The 19,590-nt window shown below is 33.0% G+C and overlaps 2 protein-coding genes and 1 long non-coding RNA gene across 4 annotated transcripts; 2 read left to right on the top strand and 1 right to left on the bottom strand.

Moving 5' to 3' along the window:
* The first annotated feature begins 5,829 nt into the window (after positions 1-5,829).
* GDI1 (guanosine nucleotide diphosphate dissociation inhibitor 1) lies at positions 5,830-11,146 on the top strand. The gene is made up of 13 exons (XM_078313867.1): positions 5,830-6,048; positions 6,411-6,473; positions 6,733-6,816; positions 7,026-7,133; positions 7,449-7,621; positions 7,834-7,945; positions 8,142-8,222; positions 8,313-8,375; positions 8,461-8,562; positions 8,965-9,089; positions 9,896-10,106; positions 10,431-10,505; positions 10,779-11,146. The coding sequence occupies exons 1-13, from the start codon at positions 5,962-5,964 to the stop codon at positions 10,830-10,832; spliced, it is 1,338 nt and encodes a 445-aa protein (XP_078169993.1). The 5' UTR covers positions 5,830-5,961; the 3' UTR covers positions 10,833-11,146.
* Positions 11,147-12,019: 873 nt separating this feature from the next.
* Positions 12,020-18,753, bottom strand: LOC144564349 (yacP-like NYN domain protein). Of its 2 annotated transcripts, XM_078313952.1 has the most exons (12): positions 18,554-18,753; positions 18,345-18,413; positions 17,299-17,399; positions 16,765-16,919; positions 16,049-16,118; positions 15,887-15,941; positions 15,359-15,439; positions 15,110-15,148; positions 13,287-13,333; positions 13,078-13,179; positions 12,422-12,526; positions 12,020-12,324 (listed from the first exon to the last, which is right to left on the bottom strand). In XM_078313952.1, the coding sequence occupies exons 1-12, from the start codon at positions 18,620-18,622 to the stop codon at positions 12,237-12,239; spliced, it is 981 nt and encodes a 326-aa protein (XP_078170078.1). In that variant the 5' UTR covers positions 18,623-18,753; the 3' UTR covers positions 12,020-12,236. The 2 variants fall into 2 exon arrangements, with proteins under 2 accessions (XP_078170078.1, XP_078170079.1); XM_078313953.1 differs by lacking the exon at positions 18,345-18,413 and having other exon boundaries at positions 18,554-18,752.
* LOC144564350 (uncharacterized) lies at positions 17,346-18,424 on the top strand. The gene is made up of 2 exons (XR_013514603.1): positions 17,346-17,473; positions 17,772-18,424. It is a non-coding gene; the product is annotated as an uncharacterized LOC144564350 (long non-coding RNA).
* Positions 18,754-19,590: the final 837 nt, after the last annotated feature.

Genomic DNA, 19,590 nt, shown 5'->3' on the forward strand with positions numbered 1-19,590 from the left:
TAAAGTTAGAAACAAAAAAAAATACTAAAAGATAACAAAAATGAAGATAGTCATTGGACCAGTAAATAAAATTTCTCATATTTATTCATTATTTACATTTTCTTTGATAAACAGAAGTAAAATAATAGTAGGTCAAGAGAGCGGGGAAAATATTTTTGATAATTAATTTTCTCAACCAAATTTTATAAATAATACATAATTTATGTAAATCAAAATTGTCCGTACCATATAATTAAACAAAATAAAAGTAAGAGACTCCTTTGAACTACCAGTGTGTCGTATGATCAAATCTGGATTCTATTAAAAAATACAATAATGATTTTATGCAGGGCGGAGAAAAAAGAATGGAGATTATAATTGATTCTCATTTTAAAAAAAATTTATTTAAATATGATTTTCTATATTATATAGAGTAAAATGATATGATATTGTAAAATTAATTACTATTCTTCTTAAAAAAAATTATATGATTAATTATATAGTTTGAAAATTGGACTCCGTACTTAATTTTACGTACAAAGTTGATCGCTTTATCAATTAACATCTTGAACATATGTTTTGTCTGTTGTCAAGTACTCAAGTAATACAATCATAATTAAATAATAATAATAAGAGTGTGGCTAATTTGCTACCGGAAGCACTTCGACCGAGATGCTTCCGGGGCTATATTAGCATATGTGATGTTCAAATTGTTAGTGTTGGTGTCCTAGACCCAGATCATATCTATGATATGTTTAGTTTATTAGTGAATGATTCTATCATTTTGTACCTTGAGTATTCATATTAGTGGATCATTTGAGTTGATGACTTAAATTGTAGAACTTCACAATGAATAAATTTGTTTACTCTTAAATGTTCCTTATCTTGGCAATCAGCAAAGGTACACTGGTTGACCATATAAGATAAGTGTGGTGATTAGATGATGGCCATGTTCTATAGGTTATACGATAAGGAGTTATCGATCTAATCACACATGTGCATACATGGAGATGTATGGCACTGGACAGACCCAAGAATGAAATATCATATGGATTGTGTTCTGTGTTATTGATATTTCATTGTGTCTAGAATTCTTTGGTTGAAATATTTATTTTTCTTACATAAGGGATGTGTATTGTTGGTACTGTCCAACGCTCTCTTTAACCAGGAGTTATAAAGGCAGTTACTGCAGTGCATATAACTTATGCGGAAGAACGATACGTATCAAGAAACCATTGTCCCTTATATGTTAATATAAGTGATGATATCTCTGGGCCCCTTGATAAAGTTTATATTATGTGCATGCAATATGATTATATGATAATCATATCATAATTAAACTTCAGGAAATCAAGAAAGAATAATTGGTAAGGATGACACATTCCTACCTTACGATTATTTGGATATCATGTGGTAAGGAATTGACACAACAACATTTTTAATGTTACAGGGATCGTGATTTTGCATTGTTCTTTTTCATCCACGTCATTTGGGTAATCAATATACCATGGTTAGTTGTATCATTGATTTATAGAATTAAAATGTTTAATTCTATTGCCATAATGATGGGATCCCATAGGGTCACACCATATGAAAGATTAAAAGAAAATATATTAATAAAGCATATGTGATATGTATATAATATGTGCTATGTTAATTATAAGAAGTTATAATTAATTTGTACAAATTATATGTTATTAATATATGAACAATTTTATGACATGGAGATGTTATAAAATAATCCTAGTAATATTTAAAGTATGTGTGACATATTTTAAATAGCTTTTGACACATGAGAGATGCATATAAATTAACATGGAATATTAATTTATATGTTGGCCTCTTTTAATGTATGGGATTATGGACTTAATTAAATATTAATATGATTAATATGTTTAAGCCCAAAGCCCAAATATATGCTGGGGAGAATTGATTAGTAATGACATGATTTAAGGAATATTTAAATATGTCATAAAATCTAATCAATTTCATTAAAGAGCAAAGAGATTTCTGGACAGATTTTTAGGTAACTTTGAACTGAAATTTGAAAGGGCAAATACTAATCATTCTGGACGCATGACCTATGTAATCTGTAGCCCTTGGAGTCTAGAATCCAATGGTGAACATTTCAAGTCGTTTGGAGTTACCTAGAAAAAGATATAAGGATTTTAGTACTGAAAGGTCAGAAATTCTGGAAAATATATCTTGGCCGAAATTTGCTCTTTTCTCCTTTCTTCCAATTTTTCTCATGTGTTGAGATCTAGAAATCCTCTAATAAGTTTTCAGAAATTAAGAAGAAGCTTAAACTAGGATTAAGGTTCTACTTGTTAATCTCTTACTAGCCTTAGAGATACAAGTATTTCTTTAATCTCTCGGTGGATACCTAAGGAGGCTCGTCATTTGAGGGGCTAAAGCACAACCACCATTGAAGGAGGAAGGGAATAAGAAGTTGCTAAGCAAGACAACTCTTCTTGATTTGATTTGGAGATCAAATCCAAGGTATTATGTTATTCCATTCTTGATTAGGCTAATTAAGATTGTTTCTTGCACTTACAATAACTAGATCGTTTGTTTTGAGTCGAATAAAATTTTTGTTTTATTCCTTGCTATCTAAGCATCAAAACTTTCACAAACAACAAATCCAAACCGTTAGATGTTTAATTTATATTAAAATCTACTTGGAGACCAAATTTTACATTTTTTCGAATTTTTTTACTATTTATTAAGATGGTTTGAAAATCGCTGTTTTTATTAAAATTCTGCACAATAAAAAACAGCGACTTTCAAACCATCTTAATAAATAGTAAAAAAATTCCAAAAAATATAAAATTTGGTCTCCAAGTAGATTTTAATATAGATTAAACATCTAACGGTTTGGATTTGTTGTTTGAACATCACATATGCTAATATAGCCCCGGAAGCACCTCGGTCGAAGTGCTTCCGGTAGCAAATTAGCCACACTCTAATAATAATAATAACAACAACAACAATAATAATAATAATAATAATAATAATAACAACAACAACGAGAGAAAAAAAATATGTCTGCTTCATAATTATTTTCTCTTATTTCTTATATTTTAGATTGAAAAAAAAAATAAGAGTCGTTTTGGAAATTTCGACCATTATTACTTTATTAGGCTGTGATTTGGAATTGCAGCCCTTAAAGAGCGGTGATTAAAGGTCAAATATTTATTTTATAACCCTTATTTTTATTGAAAAATGAGTTTAGGATGAAATTTTAAAATCCGATTCTTGAAGGGCAAGCTATTCAATCGACTATGTTAATGAAAATTTATTTATTTTTTCTTGATTTTTAATTTCGAATTTAGAGCATTTAAATTGTAAATTAATTTAATATTTGTCTTCAGGTTCAAAATTTAAAATGTTGTACATGTCTTAATAAATTTATTATGGATTTATTTAATTTTTTGTCACGATGGTGATAATAAGTAAAAAATATGTTCTGATCAATTTATTTTTTATTTCCTTTCGGGAAAAGAAAATAGCATAAGGCCTTAAGATCCGTAACATTATTGTTTTGCTACATGCCTACGTGGCTACAAAGGACTGGAGAGAGTACACAATTGAATGCTACATATAATTAGCATGGATCCGTAATTCGTATCCTCTGCATTAACTCATATTTTGAGTTTAGCATCTCGATCGTCCAATCTGGATTTGGATCAATCCGGCTCAAGGTGAAATATACAGTCTCAGTTATATTTGTATCAATACAGATTGGACGACTGGGATTCATTCTGCAATATCGGATGACTGGGATTCATTCTGCATTACAGAGTACACGAATTCTATTTTATTTTTATTTTTTTTGATGAAAACCCGTGGTGTACTATCATTAATTGAAATATTGAAATATTACAAAAAAGAGTTGAAATCTGAAACAACAGAGGCTACCAAGACTAATTACTAGTACAATATCAGGGCTCAATTTTGAACTAATTAATCAAGTGAAATCACATTATTATTATGATTATTATTTTGTAACAACTGACAAGTGAAGCCCAATCGCATCCATTTCTCAACCTGTATGGACTCCGTCGATCAGCCACCAGTCTTGCTCCGTGACATCTCCGGCTATCATTTCTCTCTTCTTTCTCTTCAGTGTCAATTCTGATCTTTCTACTCCGTTAGTGTCTTCTCCGGCTGCCACCAGTCTTCCTTCCTTCTTTTTCACCACTAAAGTCTAGATCTCAAAGAGAAAATGAGAGAGAGGAGACGTAGCCCCTCCTCCTCTTTCCTCCGCTTCCTCCAACTACCACTTTTTTTAACCGTCACTCTAACCTTATTCTCGATCTCTAAAACCTCTACATCGGAATCCTAGTCAGAGATGGGGGAGGTCGCAGCCAGTGCCGACTTCCCCCACCTGCCACCACCCCCTTTTCCCTTTTTCTTTTAAAATTTTTTTTTTCTAAATGCCTCTACCTTGGTGTTGTTAGCCGGTTGGTGCAGCAGAGAGCAAGAAGGTGAGAGAGGAGATTGACGATCGCTTGAAGTCGATTCGTTAGATGTTATTGTTATGTTGTTAGTAGTTGTATTGTGTTTTTTAGATGTTGTTGTGTTGTTTGAATGATGTTGTGATGTTGCGGTGATGGATGTAATTTTATTTTTATTTAATGAAAAATTATACTTGGCAACCCGGTCTGAGATGGAATGTATGGGGCTCCTTTTAATATTCGTGCATATTTTGATCGAATGGTTCAGATCTAAACAGAAAATATTCAGTTACCTTAGCTGATATGAATTTGGTTTCACCCTGTTTAATTGTCCACGGCCAAGGCAACTTTTCCAGCTCTGCACTTGGAACTGGTTCAGAGTTCATGGTTTGACTTTTACGCCTGGTCTCCTCATGTTGTACTAGAGCTGGTCACAACACTAGATACATGCAAAAGATCTGTGATGTGTTTAGAGAAAACAATCGAGTGGGACTGTGGGAGTACAGCAACTTGCATAGGAACGTCAGTGGTTACTTGCAAATTAAAATAACAGTTAAACTAGTAAGAAACAAAAAAATAGTGAACTACTGATAGACTTCAGAGTTACATCTCACCCTTCTCACAAAATATGTTTTAGCCTTATAGGCCTGTTTGCTTTTCCGGCCCAAATTTTGAAATTTAGGCTTTAAAGATACTTCCCCTAAACTTTCTCCACTTAATAGGCCATCTTTGTTCATCTAGGCCTTTTAGACCATTTGATCAGAATTTGAATTTTAAATTGTGTAAGACGATACGAATTCTTTTACGAAAACACCTCCTATATTTTCAATTACAATTTTAAATCTTTTTTTTTCTTTTGGAGATAGGGAGCATGGCTGATTATTTAGACCTTTTCAAAATCAATCCAATGCATATATGAGTCGTTGGATGGTGTACAACTAAAAGCCCAGCAAAATAAAAAAAATGACTCCTTGGATTCTCTGAGTAACTCAAATTTTGAGTTTAGATACAGACCATCCAAATGCACGAAATTCCTTAATATGCGTGCTAGAGACGATCGGACGGTTTTGATCTAAAATTAAAATTTGAGATAACTCAGGTCATCTGATTGCCTTGTACGCGTAGTCACAACCTGGATTCACACCGGCGGTGACCGTATTATTAAAAGATCGATCCCTAAAGCTATATGTCATGCTCCACTGAAGTACAGTATGTCTTATGTTCAGATCTAGACCGTCCGATCAAAATCTGGACCAATCCAGATAAAGGTGGAATGCCCGGGTTCCTTTAGTATTCTTGCTAAAGAAGATCCAACGGTTCCGATCAAAATTCAAAATTTGAGTTAACTCAGATGATATGAATTCCCCTAGCTATATCTTCACATCACATCGGCTGATCGGCATCTTATTCTTTCCTTACATCTTCATCACTTCTCCCACTATCTATTCTCTTTCTCTATACCTTTCTCTCTCTCTTCTTGCGTCAACTCGCGTCTTTCTTCCCTTCCCTACCCAACGAATTCGCCATGGATGAAGAGTACGATGTCATAGTTCTAGGCACTGGTCTCAAGGAGTGCATCCTTAGCGGTCTCCTCTCCGTCGATGGCCTCAAGGTCTCTCTCTCTCTCTCTCTCTCTCTCTCTCTGGGGTTTAGTCTGATCTGATCTGATCTCTTGTAACTGGATCCATCTCGATCCAGTCCTCTCCAATTTTCAATTTTTGACTATTCAGCTGTTCTGATCTTAATTTTAGCCATGTTGTTGGATGACAAGCGTAGTGAGAAATTGGTTTATGGTTATTTGTAATTAAGATGAATAGTAGATCTTTTTGTAGCATTACACGCAATTTGAACAATGGCAAATAGATTTGAAGTTGGCGTGTGGTTATTGGCCGAATTTTGTATGTTTGTGTTGATTGGGTCTTTCTTATTGGGATCAGATTCTTTCTGATTTTATCTGTGTGTTTTTGTGTGTAGGTACTACATATGGATAGGAACGATTACTATGGAGGCGAGTCAACCTCTCTCAATTTAACCCAGGTATAGTGTTTTCATATATTTTATTTGTTGGTTTAATTACTCAAGTACCTTTCCTGTGGTGTCAAAAAAGATCCCAGCAATTAGCTGTTGCACTTCATGATTGTTCTACTGCTTATTGAATAGCAGAATTATGCCGTTACCGGTAGACAATGGTAGTTACTTGTTTAGGGCTTCTTAGAACTTTTTAGCTTTATCTGTAAATATGGTAAAAGAATTAGAGGTTATGCATTTAATACCAAATATTATTTTTTTAATGCAGCTCTGGAAGAGGTTCAGGGGTGAAGATAAACCACCCGCTCATCTGGGGTCCAGCAAGGAATATAATGTAGACATGATTCCTAAGGTTTCTACCGATCCCAATATTTTCCCTTTCTTTTCTTCTTTGACAATTTCATTGCTTGAGCAGAAGTTAACTGAATATGGGTTCCATTAAAGTGCTACGCGTGTGCACTTTTGTGCGAGTGCCTAGCAGGACAACTACCTTTCAGGATTTTTTTTCAAATTTTGGTTATTTGATAACATAAGTGACTATGTGATTCTTTAACATTCCAGTTTATGATGGCCAATGGTACTTTGGTACGTGTTCTCATCCATACTGGTGTCACAAGGTATCTCAGCTTCAAGGCCGTAGATGGAAGCTATGTCTTCAACAAAGGGAAGGTACAAAGTCTTTTTGCCTTCATTTTCATACATTTTTTTTATTTTTTCTTCTTGAGATGCATCTTTTGAAGACCACAGAATGCAATACCTCCTAAATGCGCCAACAAAATATGTAGAAAACCACCTAAAGGCCTTGCATGTGCCCATGCCTTCTATATTAAAAATTCTGTAACCGACACCTTTAGAAGACCACCAGTAGTTTTGTAGTGTTTTTTGGGGCACATGTTTGTAACTTTTTAGGCTCTCTATTTCAATTGAAATGTAAATACAATATTTCCTTTTTCACTTCTAATTGATAATGAATATTATGACCAGGTACATAAAGTTCCAGCTACCGACATGGAGGCTCTCAAATCTCCTTTGATGGGCTTGTTTGAAAAACGAAGGGCTCGCAAGTTTTTTATCTATGTCCAAAATTATGATGAGAGTGATCCAAAGACTCATGAAGGCATTGACCTTACTAGGGTTACCACCAAGGAACTTATCTCGTAAGTTCATATTTTGTTTCTTCTGATACTAAGGTTTTCCAATTGTTTGATTCTTCTCATTAATTGATTATTTTAGGAAAATTTGGTTAGATTTTGAGATTCATTACATATGGTCAACAGCCTGCATTAACATTTCTTGAGTTTTTAATTTACTGTTGAATGATTCAAAAGTTAAAATCAAGTTTATATATGTTGTTTTTATAACTGTACAGTAAATATGGCCTGGATGACAACACAATAGACTTTATTGGCCATGCTCTGGCTCTTCATAGAGATGACCGTTATCTGCATGAACCAGCCCTTGACACTGTTAAAAGAATGAAGGTAATTTATTTTCATATCTGTGCTTCTTTTTTTCTCATCTTTTGCATTTACATGCTGCAATTCTTCAATTTGTATGCCTTCTTTTGCATTTATATGATAGTTTTTGATTGGTAGTAACGTAATAAAATGTGTTGTTACACTCATTGAAGACAAAAATTCTTTATTAAGCAACTGTGTTTTTCTTTGGCTGTGATAGCTTTATGCCGAATCTCTTGCAAGGTTTCAAGGAGGATCACCATATATCTATCCATTGTATGGTTTAGCAGAGCTGCCTCAGGTTGATATTTTTCCTTTTAACTCTTTAGCCCCCCCCTATTTTTATATTATTTTTCTGGTTATTAAATCTGCTGAATGTTCTCTTCTCAAGGGTTTTGCACGACTTAGTGCTGTGTATGGAGGGACATATATGTTGAATAAGCCAGAGTGCAAGGTAACCTACTTTTCACGACCTTATAATGTATTCCATTTGTTTTTATTTTTTCATTTAAAGCACAATGCAAAATCCTTATTTCTAGGTCGAGTTTGACATGGAAGGAAGAGCTTGTGGTGTGACTTCAGAAGGCGAAACTGCTAGATGCAAGAAGGTGGTCTGTGACCCTTCCTATCTACCCAACAAGGTACTGTCTTGTTTTATTAGTAGGTTTCTGTGCGTAGTCATTATGCATTATGTGAATGTTTGTTGTGGAGCAAGTGGTGGAGTAAACCCCTTGCTCCACCTTTAAGCTGCCATACAAGGAGTAAATTTGTAGTAGTAAGATGGAGTAACAATTGGTTAATCCGATTAATTTACTCTACCTCTCAAGCGGGGGAGTAACTTAATCCACAATTACTCCACCTGTGGGTCCAACCGTAACATTCATCTTTCAATTTTCTCTCCACAATTACTCTACCAAACATAATTAACTTAACGCACTTTAACTTGGAGTAATCAATTTAATCCTTTATAACTTTACAACCAAACATGCACAATTTGTTGTTAATTATTACATAAATGATTTTCTTTATAAATTTGGTTATAGGTAAGAAAGGTTGGTAAGGTGGCAAGAGCAATTGCTATAATGAGCCACCCTATACCCAACACTGATGAGTCTCACTCGGCGCAAGTTATTTTGCCTCAGAAGCAACTGGGCCGTAAGTCTGACATGTAAGACTCCTCAACTAAGAAAGTTAAAAAGAAAAGAAAAGTTAAAAAGAAAAGAAAAGTGAAAACAATGTGAATGCTCAATTATTATAGTAGGGTTCAAATGCCTCGTGTAATTCATGCTTCAATATGCCTAACATCCTTATTTTCGTTTTTGAAGCCCGAACAGTCGACCTGAACCTCTCATTATGATATATTAAAATGTGATTGGAGACCAAATTTTATATATTTTTGGAAATTTTTTACTATTTTTTTAGATAGGTATAAAATCACTGTTTTTTCAGAATATTCTGGACCATCCAAAAACAGTGATTTTATACCACCTATCCAAAAAAATAGTAGAAAATTTAAAAAAAAAAAAAAATTTGGCTTCCAAGCACATTTTAATATGGAGATCATATTGAGCGGTTCGGATTGACTATTTGGACTTTGAATGGAAATAAGGATGTGAGCCTGAGGCACAATTGAGGCATGAAGAACATGAGGCATTTGAACTCTGCCCTAATTATTAGTGTAATCCAAGTTTTCAAGAATGAGATGATCAAATAAAACAATTCCATATCTTCCATGCTTAATTATTAAGTGCTCATCTTGTATAATGGGTTTTGGAGAAACACTCACAGACACCCAATTTATGCTTTAACCTCTCCTATTGGGCTTTCAGTATTTGGAGGATAGAGGGTTGGCTTGGAATTGTTTGACTAAATGTTGAATGTATTTTATTAATATTATGGTTTCAAGGTTCAATTGGGGCTAATGAAAGTGCCTCTAGTAGAACTAATAAAATAAAATTTGGTACCTCTAATCAGGTATCTCTTCTGCTGCTCATACACACATAATGTGGCGCCAAAAGGGAAATTTATAGCATTTGTCTCATGTGAAGCTGAGACTGATAACCCAGAACTAGAACTGAAACCAGGTGTCGACCTTCTTGGTCCAGTCGATGAATTATTCTTCGAGACATATGATAGATATGAGCCTGTTAATGAGCCTACACTGGACAATTGCTTCATCTCTACTGTGTGTACCTCCTCCTTTATTATTGTCTTGCACTTTTTTGTTGGTTCTTTTCTGTTGCAGTTAATGTTTTATTTTAAATAATAAAATTTCCAATGTGCAAATTGTTTTGACTTGTGACTTGTAAAACGGAAGTTTGGTCAAGCAAAAAAAAAAAGAAGGGAAAAAAAGAAGGCCAAACAACCACAACCCATGTGTATTGCTTGCACATTTGTTTTTTATTATTAATGCCCAACTTTAATTTTTAGGTTTGTACATGTTAACTCTTTTATCTTAGATATTATTGTTTCATTATATTTTCAGCATTAATTTGTCTTATGTATACAGAGTTATGATCCTACAACACACTTCGAGTCTACTGTGATGGATGTGCTCTCCATGTACACCTCGATAACCGGAAAGGTATTTCCTTCTATTCATCTTTATTGTTTTTTATTCTTTATTGAGGGAAATTGCAAACTTCTACAAACTTTTACAAACTTCATACATAAAATTTTCCTGCAAAACACTGGAAGTAATAACCTTTTAGAGATCTTTATTGTCCTCGTTGAAGACAATAATGGGGATTTCTGATATTTCTCATGCTCCATGCTCAAGCAATGAGAGTTTTTTTGGTTTTCATGGATTATGAAATGAAAATCTGAGCTTTAATACATGGGTTATACTTTTTTGCAGGATCTTGATCTTTCAGTTGATCTCAGTGCAGCTAGTGCTGCCGAAGAGTATTAGTCTTAAAAAATACCCTGAAGATTTGATATTTTTATTTGATGAACTTTGTGTGGCGGGAAGGATCAGTGAATGGATGTTGCATACTCTAATTAGAATCACGCCATTCAATATCTCATTTGGATCTTCTTTTTACTCGTCCTTGTAATCCTTGTAATTTGAACTGTAAAATTTAGAACTTGGTTGATGCAAGATTTAATGTGAGGATTTGGAAACCAAAAATCTCGTGCTTCTGTTGGCATTTACAAAAGAAATTTGTCAAACGATACATGTAATATCCTTTTGCTTTGCCCTTAGATTAAAGTTTCATTTGTGCAGATGATATACTTCTGTAGGTGGGAAAACTAGTAGTGTTTAAAATATTTCATGTTTTTTATGTTCACATTTTATCTCCAATTTTGAAGTTCAAATTTAATACTTTTTGAAATATTTACTACTAATTAAGAGGAGGGTTCAAATGCTCCATTATTTCATGTCTAATTGTATTTCAACATTTTTATCTTTATTTCAAAGTCCAAACAAAAAATTCGAACCGTTTAACATGATATCTACTTTAAAATGTGCTTAGAGGTTAAATTTTATATATTTTAAAAATTTCTTACTATTTTTTAAGACAGGTGCAAAATTAATAGTTTTAAAAAAATTGTGGACCATTCAAAATCACTTATCTTAAAGAGTTAATAAAAAAATTTCAAAAAATATAAAATTTGATCTCAAAGCACATTTTAACCTCACTATCACGTTAAGTGGTTTAGATCTTTTGTTTGGACTTTAAAATCAAAGATAAATATGTTAAAATACGATTAAGGCATGAAATAATGGGACATTTGAGCCCTAATTTATTAAATAGACAAAATTATTGTTTTTAAATTGTTTGAAATCTTCTAAAATATAAAAAATACTAAAAATATACTAAAAAAAACTAAAAGATAAATATTGTTTTTTGTACCTACATAAAAAAAATGTCAAGAAATATAAAATTTGTTCTCAATGCACATTTAAATAGGGGGATTATGTTGCACAGTTTGAATACTGTTTAGAAAACTAAGGATGTGAGACACCATTGACCTTACAATCAGTGTAAAAGATTGAAAAACAAAAGAACCGATATAGACACATTTATGCTTTTGGTTGCGGTGCCCTTGTTTGTCAGTTGCATTCTATTATTTCGCAAGTTCAGCACATCAAAATTTTGTTAGCAAATTTAAGCAATTAAGAGGTTCCGAATTCCAATGCTTCTGCATGCTTGGCAAGCATAGATGACATATAAACAAAGGACTATGGAATATCAAAGAAAGAGTTGGTTAGAACTAAACTACTTTACATGCCTCATCTGTAGTACTACAACCATGAAGCAAAAAGGTAAATTACTTGCATTTACAAAAAAGGCCGATCAATGTAACTCTTCTAATTTATCCTTCTCTTTAGATCATCCAATGTGTTAAAAAGTGAGCCGTAGCCACGCTTCTTCAATTTCACTATCGGAATTTTTTTCCTGCAATTTATACACAAATTCAAAGGTTATGGCTTCTCCGACCTGACTTGTTATTACATTTTTTTTCTGAGATGAAATGCCTTGGTGAATGACATACTTGCGCAATGAGCCGTTTGACTGATTTGATGAATTCAGATCTGTTGCATCTGAATCTGGTGCAGACAAAGGTGTGGTGCTTGTATCAGTGTTTTGTGCATTATTGCTAGAAAGAGAGACACATAAAACAATCAAGATGAAATTAATTTATGAGGGTTCAAATGCCTCCATGTTTTTGTGCCTCCATCATGCCTCCATCTCTCTCCATCATTTTCAAAGTTCAAACAGTCGATCCGAACCGCTCAACCTAACCTCCATACTAAAATATGTTTGGAGTCCAAATTTTATATTTTTAAGAATTTTTTTACTATTTTTTTAGATAGGTACAAAATCAGTAAATCTGAACCGTCTAAAAATAGTATTTTTGTACCTATCTAAAAAAATAGTAAAAAAATTCCTAAAAATATAAAATTTGGTCTCCAAAAATATTTTAGTAAGGAGGTTAGGTTGAGCGGTTCGGATCGACTATTTGAACTTTAAAAATGATGGAGAGAGATGGAGGCATTTGAACCCTCCTCTTAATTTATAGCCCAGAATAAACTTATAAAACAATAAAATAGAATAAAAGCACATCAAAGACAAAATGTAAACTGAACAATAAATTGAAATCGCCCTGACCAGTATGTACTTCACAAGTCAGTACCTAAAAGTGCTTACCTCAAATCCTCAACTTGCAGCTTCTTCTTGAGTGTTTTTAGTGCTGGAATAGCAAATGGCAAATCATATTTTACTGGTCTGTAAGATTTCTTTAGTCTCAACCTGTTAAACAAAATGGCTTAATTTATAAGATGTCAAGTTGTTGGGGAAAATAATTATAATAATAATTAATAAAAGCAAGTTGAGATTGAGAAAAAAAAATGGAAGACCTATCTCTTTTGATACTTTCACTGTGCTCTTCTTCTGCAAATTGTATCTAAAAAGAAAGAAAAATTATGTCATTGTTTCTTAACATTCAAAATTATATAAGAGGGGGTTCAAATGCCTCCATTTTTTGTGCCTCCACCATGCCTCCATTTTTTAAACCTTTAATAATTCAAAATTTGAAACTTAAAAGTCAAAATAAAATCGTTGGATATGATCTACATCATCCTATCTATGCAGTATGCACATGTAAAATATTACGACATTTCAACTTTATTTTGGTTGTCATCAAGAGATTGTAAAAAAATGTACTAATGTGGATAATTTCTAGACGTTGATTTTTCAACTTATAAATTCACATAAAAACAAAATTGAAACGTGATAATATTTTATGAGGATATAGAGAAAATATAGATCACATCTAAAGGTTTTATTATGATATTTATAATTTAAAATTTGAGTTATTGAAGTTTTTAAAAATGAAGACATGATGGAGGCACAAAAAATGAAGGCATTTGAACTCTCCTCATTATATAATATGCATAAAAGAAAAACTTGCTATTGAATGTTTTTGAGAGGGAATGCTTATATTATTTAATCACTCTACAAGATACGTGGAACCATTTATAAAAATAATGAATAATGAACATTGCTCTTATAAACAATAAAACATGAGTTTGGCTAGCGTGCTATCTATAGTATAAGATGTCTTGTGCTATTGTCTCAAAAACTAATTGGTTAGGCTTCAAACAACAAATCCAAACTGTTGAAACCGTCCTACTTCATTAGTGATGCGTTATATGCAATGTTTACCATTTTTTAAATTCATTTATTCTAAATTCAAGCGGTCAAAATATGAAGATCTTTAATTCAATTTAATACATTAATTTTTCATCATTTTTTTTTTCCGTTTGGGACTAAAGGCTTGGTTATTGTTGTTGTTGTTGTTATTTTTCATCATTTTTTTACCGCTTGACTTTATACTAAAATAATTTGAAAATTTATCAATTTTATATATAAACCAAGGTTCTAAATAGCGTTTATCGCGTCATAGCGGGAATGCTACAAAAAAAGCTATAGCGAAAGCTATGTAACATAGCGTTTTTTTTATAAAAATTATATTATATATTTGTACTAAATATCAACATTATTTAAGTTTCATAGAACAATAAATAACACCAAATTGATTAAGAAATTATAATATTTATCTTGAACCAATACAAAGTTTAAATTACGACTCAAAATATCCATAGTAATACTGATATCATAAACTATCGATCTTTTTCTATTCAAAATATTTTAAGCATCATGACATAATCTATCTTTTTTCTATTTAAATTTTAAAATAACCTAAACATCATAGCATAATTGTCTTTTTTTCTGTTTTAATTTATTGATATGGATCTCTCATTTAATAATTAATAGTTTAATATAAAGCTTAGTACGTATATTACAAAAAAAAAGTCACGGTTAAAGCCTGGTTTGAGCCTTTATTTAAATCCCATTTAAATTGAAAAGGAAAAAAAATCATGTTGCATAGCGCGCGCTATTTGCGCTATATGCTATGCGCTATAGCGGACCGCTATTACCACTATAGCGTCCGTAGTTCAAATAGCGCGTTTTGATGGCTACAAAAAAACGCTATAGCGCGCTATTTAGAACACTGATATAAACGCATCACTTGTGAGTATATCGGTTTCAATAGTTTGGATTCCTCGTTTGAAGTCTATCTGATAAATTTTCGAGACAGTAGTACGGCCTGTCGCTATATTATCGATAGCACGCCAACCAAACTCATAAAAAATTAAGATGCAAAAATACAACTAACCTCGCCAACAAAGATTTCACAGCTCCAGAAAGATGTCCCCTGAAAAATGGTCACTGTAAGTTACCAACTATAACAAAAAAACCGCCATGTGGAATCTGATACCAGCAGCTTTATATCTTGGTTCTTTATTTCCATGATGCTATAGGTGCATAATAAGAAAAAAACTGAGGTCGAAAGTGCAAACATGCTCAATTGAATAAATAAAAAAATATCAAGAGAAGAAAAATTAACAGGAGAAGTATTAAATACCAACTCAAATAATTCACTTTGCACATAAGAATCTGATGTGATAACTACAGTGGGTGTGCCGGCCTCCTTCAAATTTAAAACCTACATTTATTAACACGGGATAGGTTAAAGTGACAACAAATTTGACAACCATAACAACTAACAATACAGTTATCAAAATCATAAAAGGAAAATAACATATATGTTTTATATAGTTCAGAAAGTTGTGCATAAAATTTAGTACATTTTGAAAATTGATTGGTTATCCACCAAGCAATAAGAAAATAGTTCAGGTTTATTTGTATTGATCAGTGAGCAAATAATTCTCAGATTGCAAGAAATTTGACACACAAACTATCTAAATTCTCAACTATGAAAAACAAATCTATAATTTTATTATTATTATTTTTATTTTAATAACTATTTTCTCAGTTGTTATGGTTGCCAAATAAGTTTGGCTATTAACATAGGAATAATTCCACAATCAACAAATAGCTTTTTTGATATCTTAATTATGCATTTCAAATGATTAAAAGAGACAACAAATACCTCTCTTAATATCCAATCGTCAGCCTCCATTCTTCCCACATAAACTATATCCACACTGAAATCAATCAAAAAGAACACAGCCACTACCTTCAAAATTAGAACCAATCTATTTTCCATTCAAAACTTTGAAAAGAAAATTGAATATTTGTTAAGTTCGAATACCGCGAAATATTTTTTTTGGTGGCACGCATGCCTGATTTGCCAGAATCAAACACGGCCACCACCTTTACCTCTGTACCACACAGTAAAAAACAAGAAATTAGAGTTGATTACTAAGCTAGAGCAAAACTGCAACTTATTCTATTTGTCCATTTAAATTATATTTTTCCGTCATCTATTGCTTAGGAAATGGAACCCAACATAAAAGGAATTAATACACCAGCCGGTACTACAGCAATTCAAAACCCAGTGACATTGTTCGCCTTTGTTAAAGCCCAATGCTTTATAAAACCTTGTTTAGCACATGAACAGAAGAGATTTTTTAATTTATAGAAAATATTATAAAATAATAGAGAAAAAAAAAGAAAGAGTACCTTGGAATTTAGATGCATAGATGAACTGGAAAAATTTCTCCTGCTCCAAAAGGTTTTTTTTTTTAATTTTATTTTCCTGTTGCCTTGGATCCTCTGTGGCCTTGGACAATTGTATAAACATGTTGTACAATGACATTACATAAAAGGATAGGAAGTAGGACCCACTTACCAGTGCGTGGACCCGGAGAAATTTTTCCAGTCAATCTATACATCTAAATTTCAAGTTACTCTCTCTTTCCCACTACTCTTTTATAATATTTTCTATAAATAAACAATTCTCTGAACAGCATATTGTACTAACTACTGCATAAGTGCAACTATATAGTTCAAGCAAATAGAAAAAACCTCGAAGTTCACTGTACATGATGAGAGAACTGATTAGCTTGTCTCGAGCAATGCTAAGTCTACCCGACTTAAAGTCAGGCCTAAGTTTTTCCCATTTACCGCATAGATTGTATGCATCGATTAGTACTACAAGCTCTCCAGACTTCTCTGTTGTGCTAATCAAAATTTGAAATATTATTCTGTTACAAGTCTCAACCATTTCATAACTTTCTTAAATGTCAATTTTTCTCGTCAAGAAATATACTCAAGAACTTTACAGTATTTTGCAAATAAACCCAACAAATAACATTGTTGGTAATGAATAAGTAAAAGTTGTGATGACTTGGTTGTCAGAGTATCAAAATAAATACCAATGAGTTTGTCAAATAATCATTTATTTCCACATGAAAAACAAATAAATCTTTATCTATGATAAACATTAAATTCAGAAAACAACTTTTTTCAATAAAAACAAAAAAATAAATGCCAACAAAATTATGAATATTTAAGTAAGAATTTAGAGTACTAAGAGACAAAATGAAAAAAGAGTCTGACTCATCATAGTTCATATCTTCTTCTTCTTGTTCTTTCACACCCTTTTTTCTACGAAAACCAGAAATAATTTTAGGTTGATTTGCCTTCCTATTTCTCTCCTCCTACAATCAACAGAAAAGCAGACAAAATCAAATTCAAGTATCCTCAAGTAAACAGGCAGCATAGTTAAATATATGTTGACCACAGCCTGAAGCCCCAGGCCATAAGGTTTCAGCAATTGATAATTCACATTGGCATTAAAAAGACGCTCTGAGACAGATTATTGTATTGTATCAGTACCAATTTACCAACATCAAAATAAATACCTATGAGTCTGTCAAATTATCATTTATTTGAAAATGAAAAAAAAATCAATCATTATCTATATGACAATAATCTCAGATAACTTCTTTAAGAAAAGCATAAAAATAAATGCCAACAAAATATAAATGTTTAAGTAACATTAAGAATAATAAGAGAGATTCTGGTATAAGTTGACCACAGCCTGAAGCCCCGGGCCATAAGGTTTCAGCAATTGATAATTCACATTGGCATTAAAAAGATGTTCTGAGACAGATTATGGTATTGTACCAGTACCAATTTACCAACATAGAATAAATACCTATGAGTCCGTCAAATTATCATTTATTTGAACATGCAAAAAGAAAAATCAATGATTATCTATATCATAATAATTAAATTCAGATGACAACTTTTTTAAAAAACACACACAAATAAATGCCAACAAAAGGATGAATTTTTAACTAACATTGAGACTAATAAGAGAATTTCTGGTATAAGTTAACCTTAGCCGGAGGCCCTCAAGTAACCAGGCAGCATATGTTATAAATTGACCTTAGCCTGAAGCACCAGGCCATAAGGTTTCAACAATTGATAATTGACATTGGCATTAAAAAAAATGCTCTGAGACGGACCATGGTATTGTACCAGTACCAATTTACCAAGATATATAGGTTCTATTGGTAAGTCCCAAATAAACAAAATCATCAAATTGCAAAATGGTGGAGACAATACATAGAAATCACAGTACTAACAAAGAAATTTACCCTTAATTTGACGAACTGTAAGTTCTGTCTAACATTTGAAGTGATTCTTCTAACCGTGTTTTCAGTATCCTAAAGCAATACACACACACACACACAGTCTATTAGATATCAAAGTTTCAATTCTTCACCTTCTTTTTGTTTATATTCGCAATTAATTGCATATGTGACAAAATTGCTTTGAGTTGGAAATAATTTGAAAAGAGAAATACTTTGTTGGGTTTAGGCTTCCGCTTCCTGGCCTCCACAACTGGATACGATGAGTACACTGCCACTCTCATCGTATCTCTCTTTGCTTCGTCGTTTCTCTCTCGCGCGCTCGCTCTTCTCCTCCCTCTCTTAGCATGGAAAAAGCAGTCCACTGGTGGTTGCTAACGCGGAGCAATTACGGACCACGCAAACGCGACGACGGGTCGAAACTTCAAAAAAGCTACTTGTTAGCACTCTGGGATCGACTCGGGAATACTGGATTAGTGGGCCAGCGATGTCGGTGACTTGCTGTTCGTAGTCAATGGTCTAAGCAAAAGTGGCTTTGGACTCGTCGCTGGAAATTATGACAAGTAAACCAAATTTTATGTTTGGATTTAGATCGTCTGATTTGTTCTGGCACGAATATTACAGGCACCCGTGCATTTCACAATTTTCACATGATCACATCAGACAGGAATTGGCCTGATTCTGGGGGACGGTCCAGATCTAAACTAAAAAAATTGGGTTACTTTAAAGTTTAAAGGACCGGACCCAGCACACGGATATCGACTAGTGGTCTAGTGGATAGTGGATTAGTGGGCCAGCGATGTCGGTAACTTTGCGGTTCATAAATTCATGGTCTAAGCAAAAAGTGTCTGTGGAACTCGTTGCCGGAATGCTCGACCGCACTGTTCCTGTCAAATCCTCTTTTAGATATTCGCTGCAACCGGTTCAGGTTCCTAGAGACTGACTGGTGTGTCATCTTGCTATTTCAAGCCGGTTCATAAATAATAGTTCCCGGAGCCGGCTTATTTTCCTGAAATAGGTTAAGTATTGACAGAGTAAAATTTTCTAACTGCAGCCCATGAGTTGTATGCAGCAATGTATTGGCATTCTTGTCCCTGCGCTGCATGACGCACAAACCGCTCGGTCAATATATTTACCCACCTGAAATATTAATTGTTGGTCTGTGCGATTTTTATAATTTATTGTATGGATCCAACTTGATCCAATTAGGTTGAGATTTGTCCGGAATTCTTGATATATTAACGGGTTTGAT

This window comes from Carex rostrata, chromosome 13 (genome assembly GCF_964058835.1).
Source record: "Carex rostrata chromosome 13, lpCarRost1.2, whole genome shotgun sequence".
Lineage (NCBI taxonomy): Eukaryota > Viridiplantae > Streptophyta > Magnoliopsida > Poales > Cyperaceae > Carex > Carex rostrata.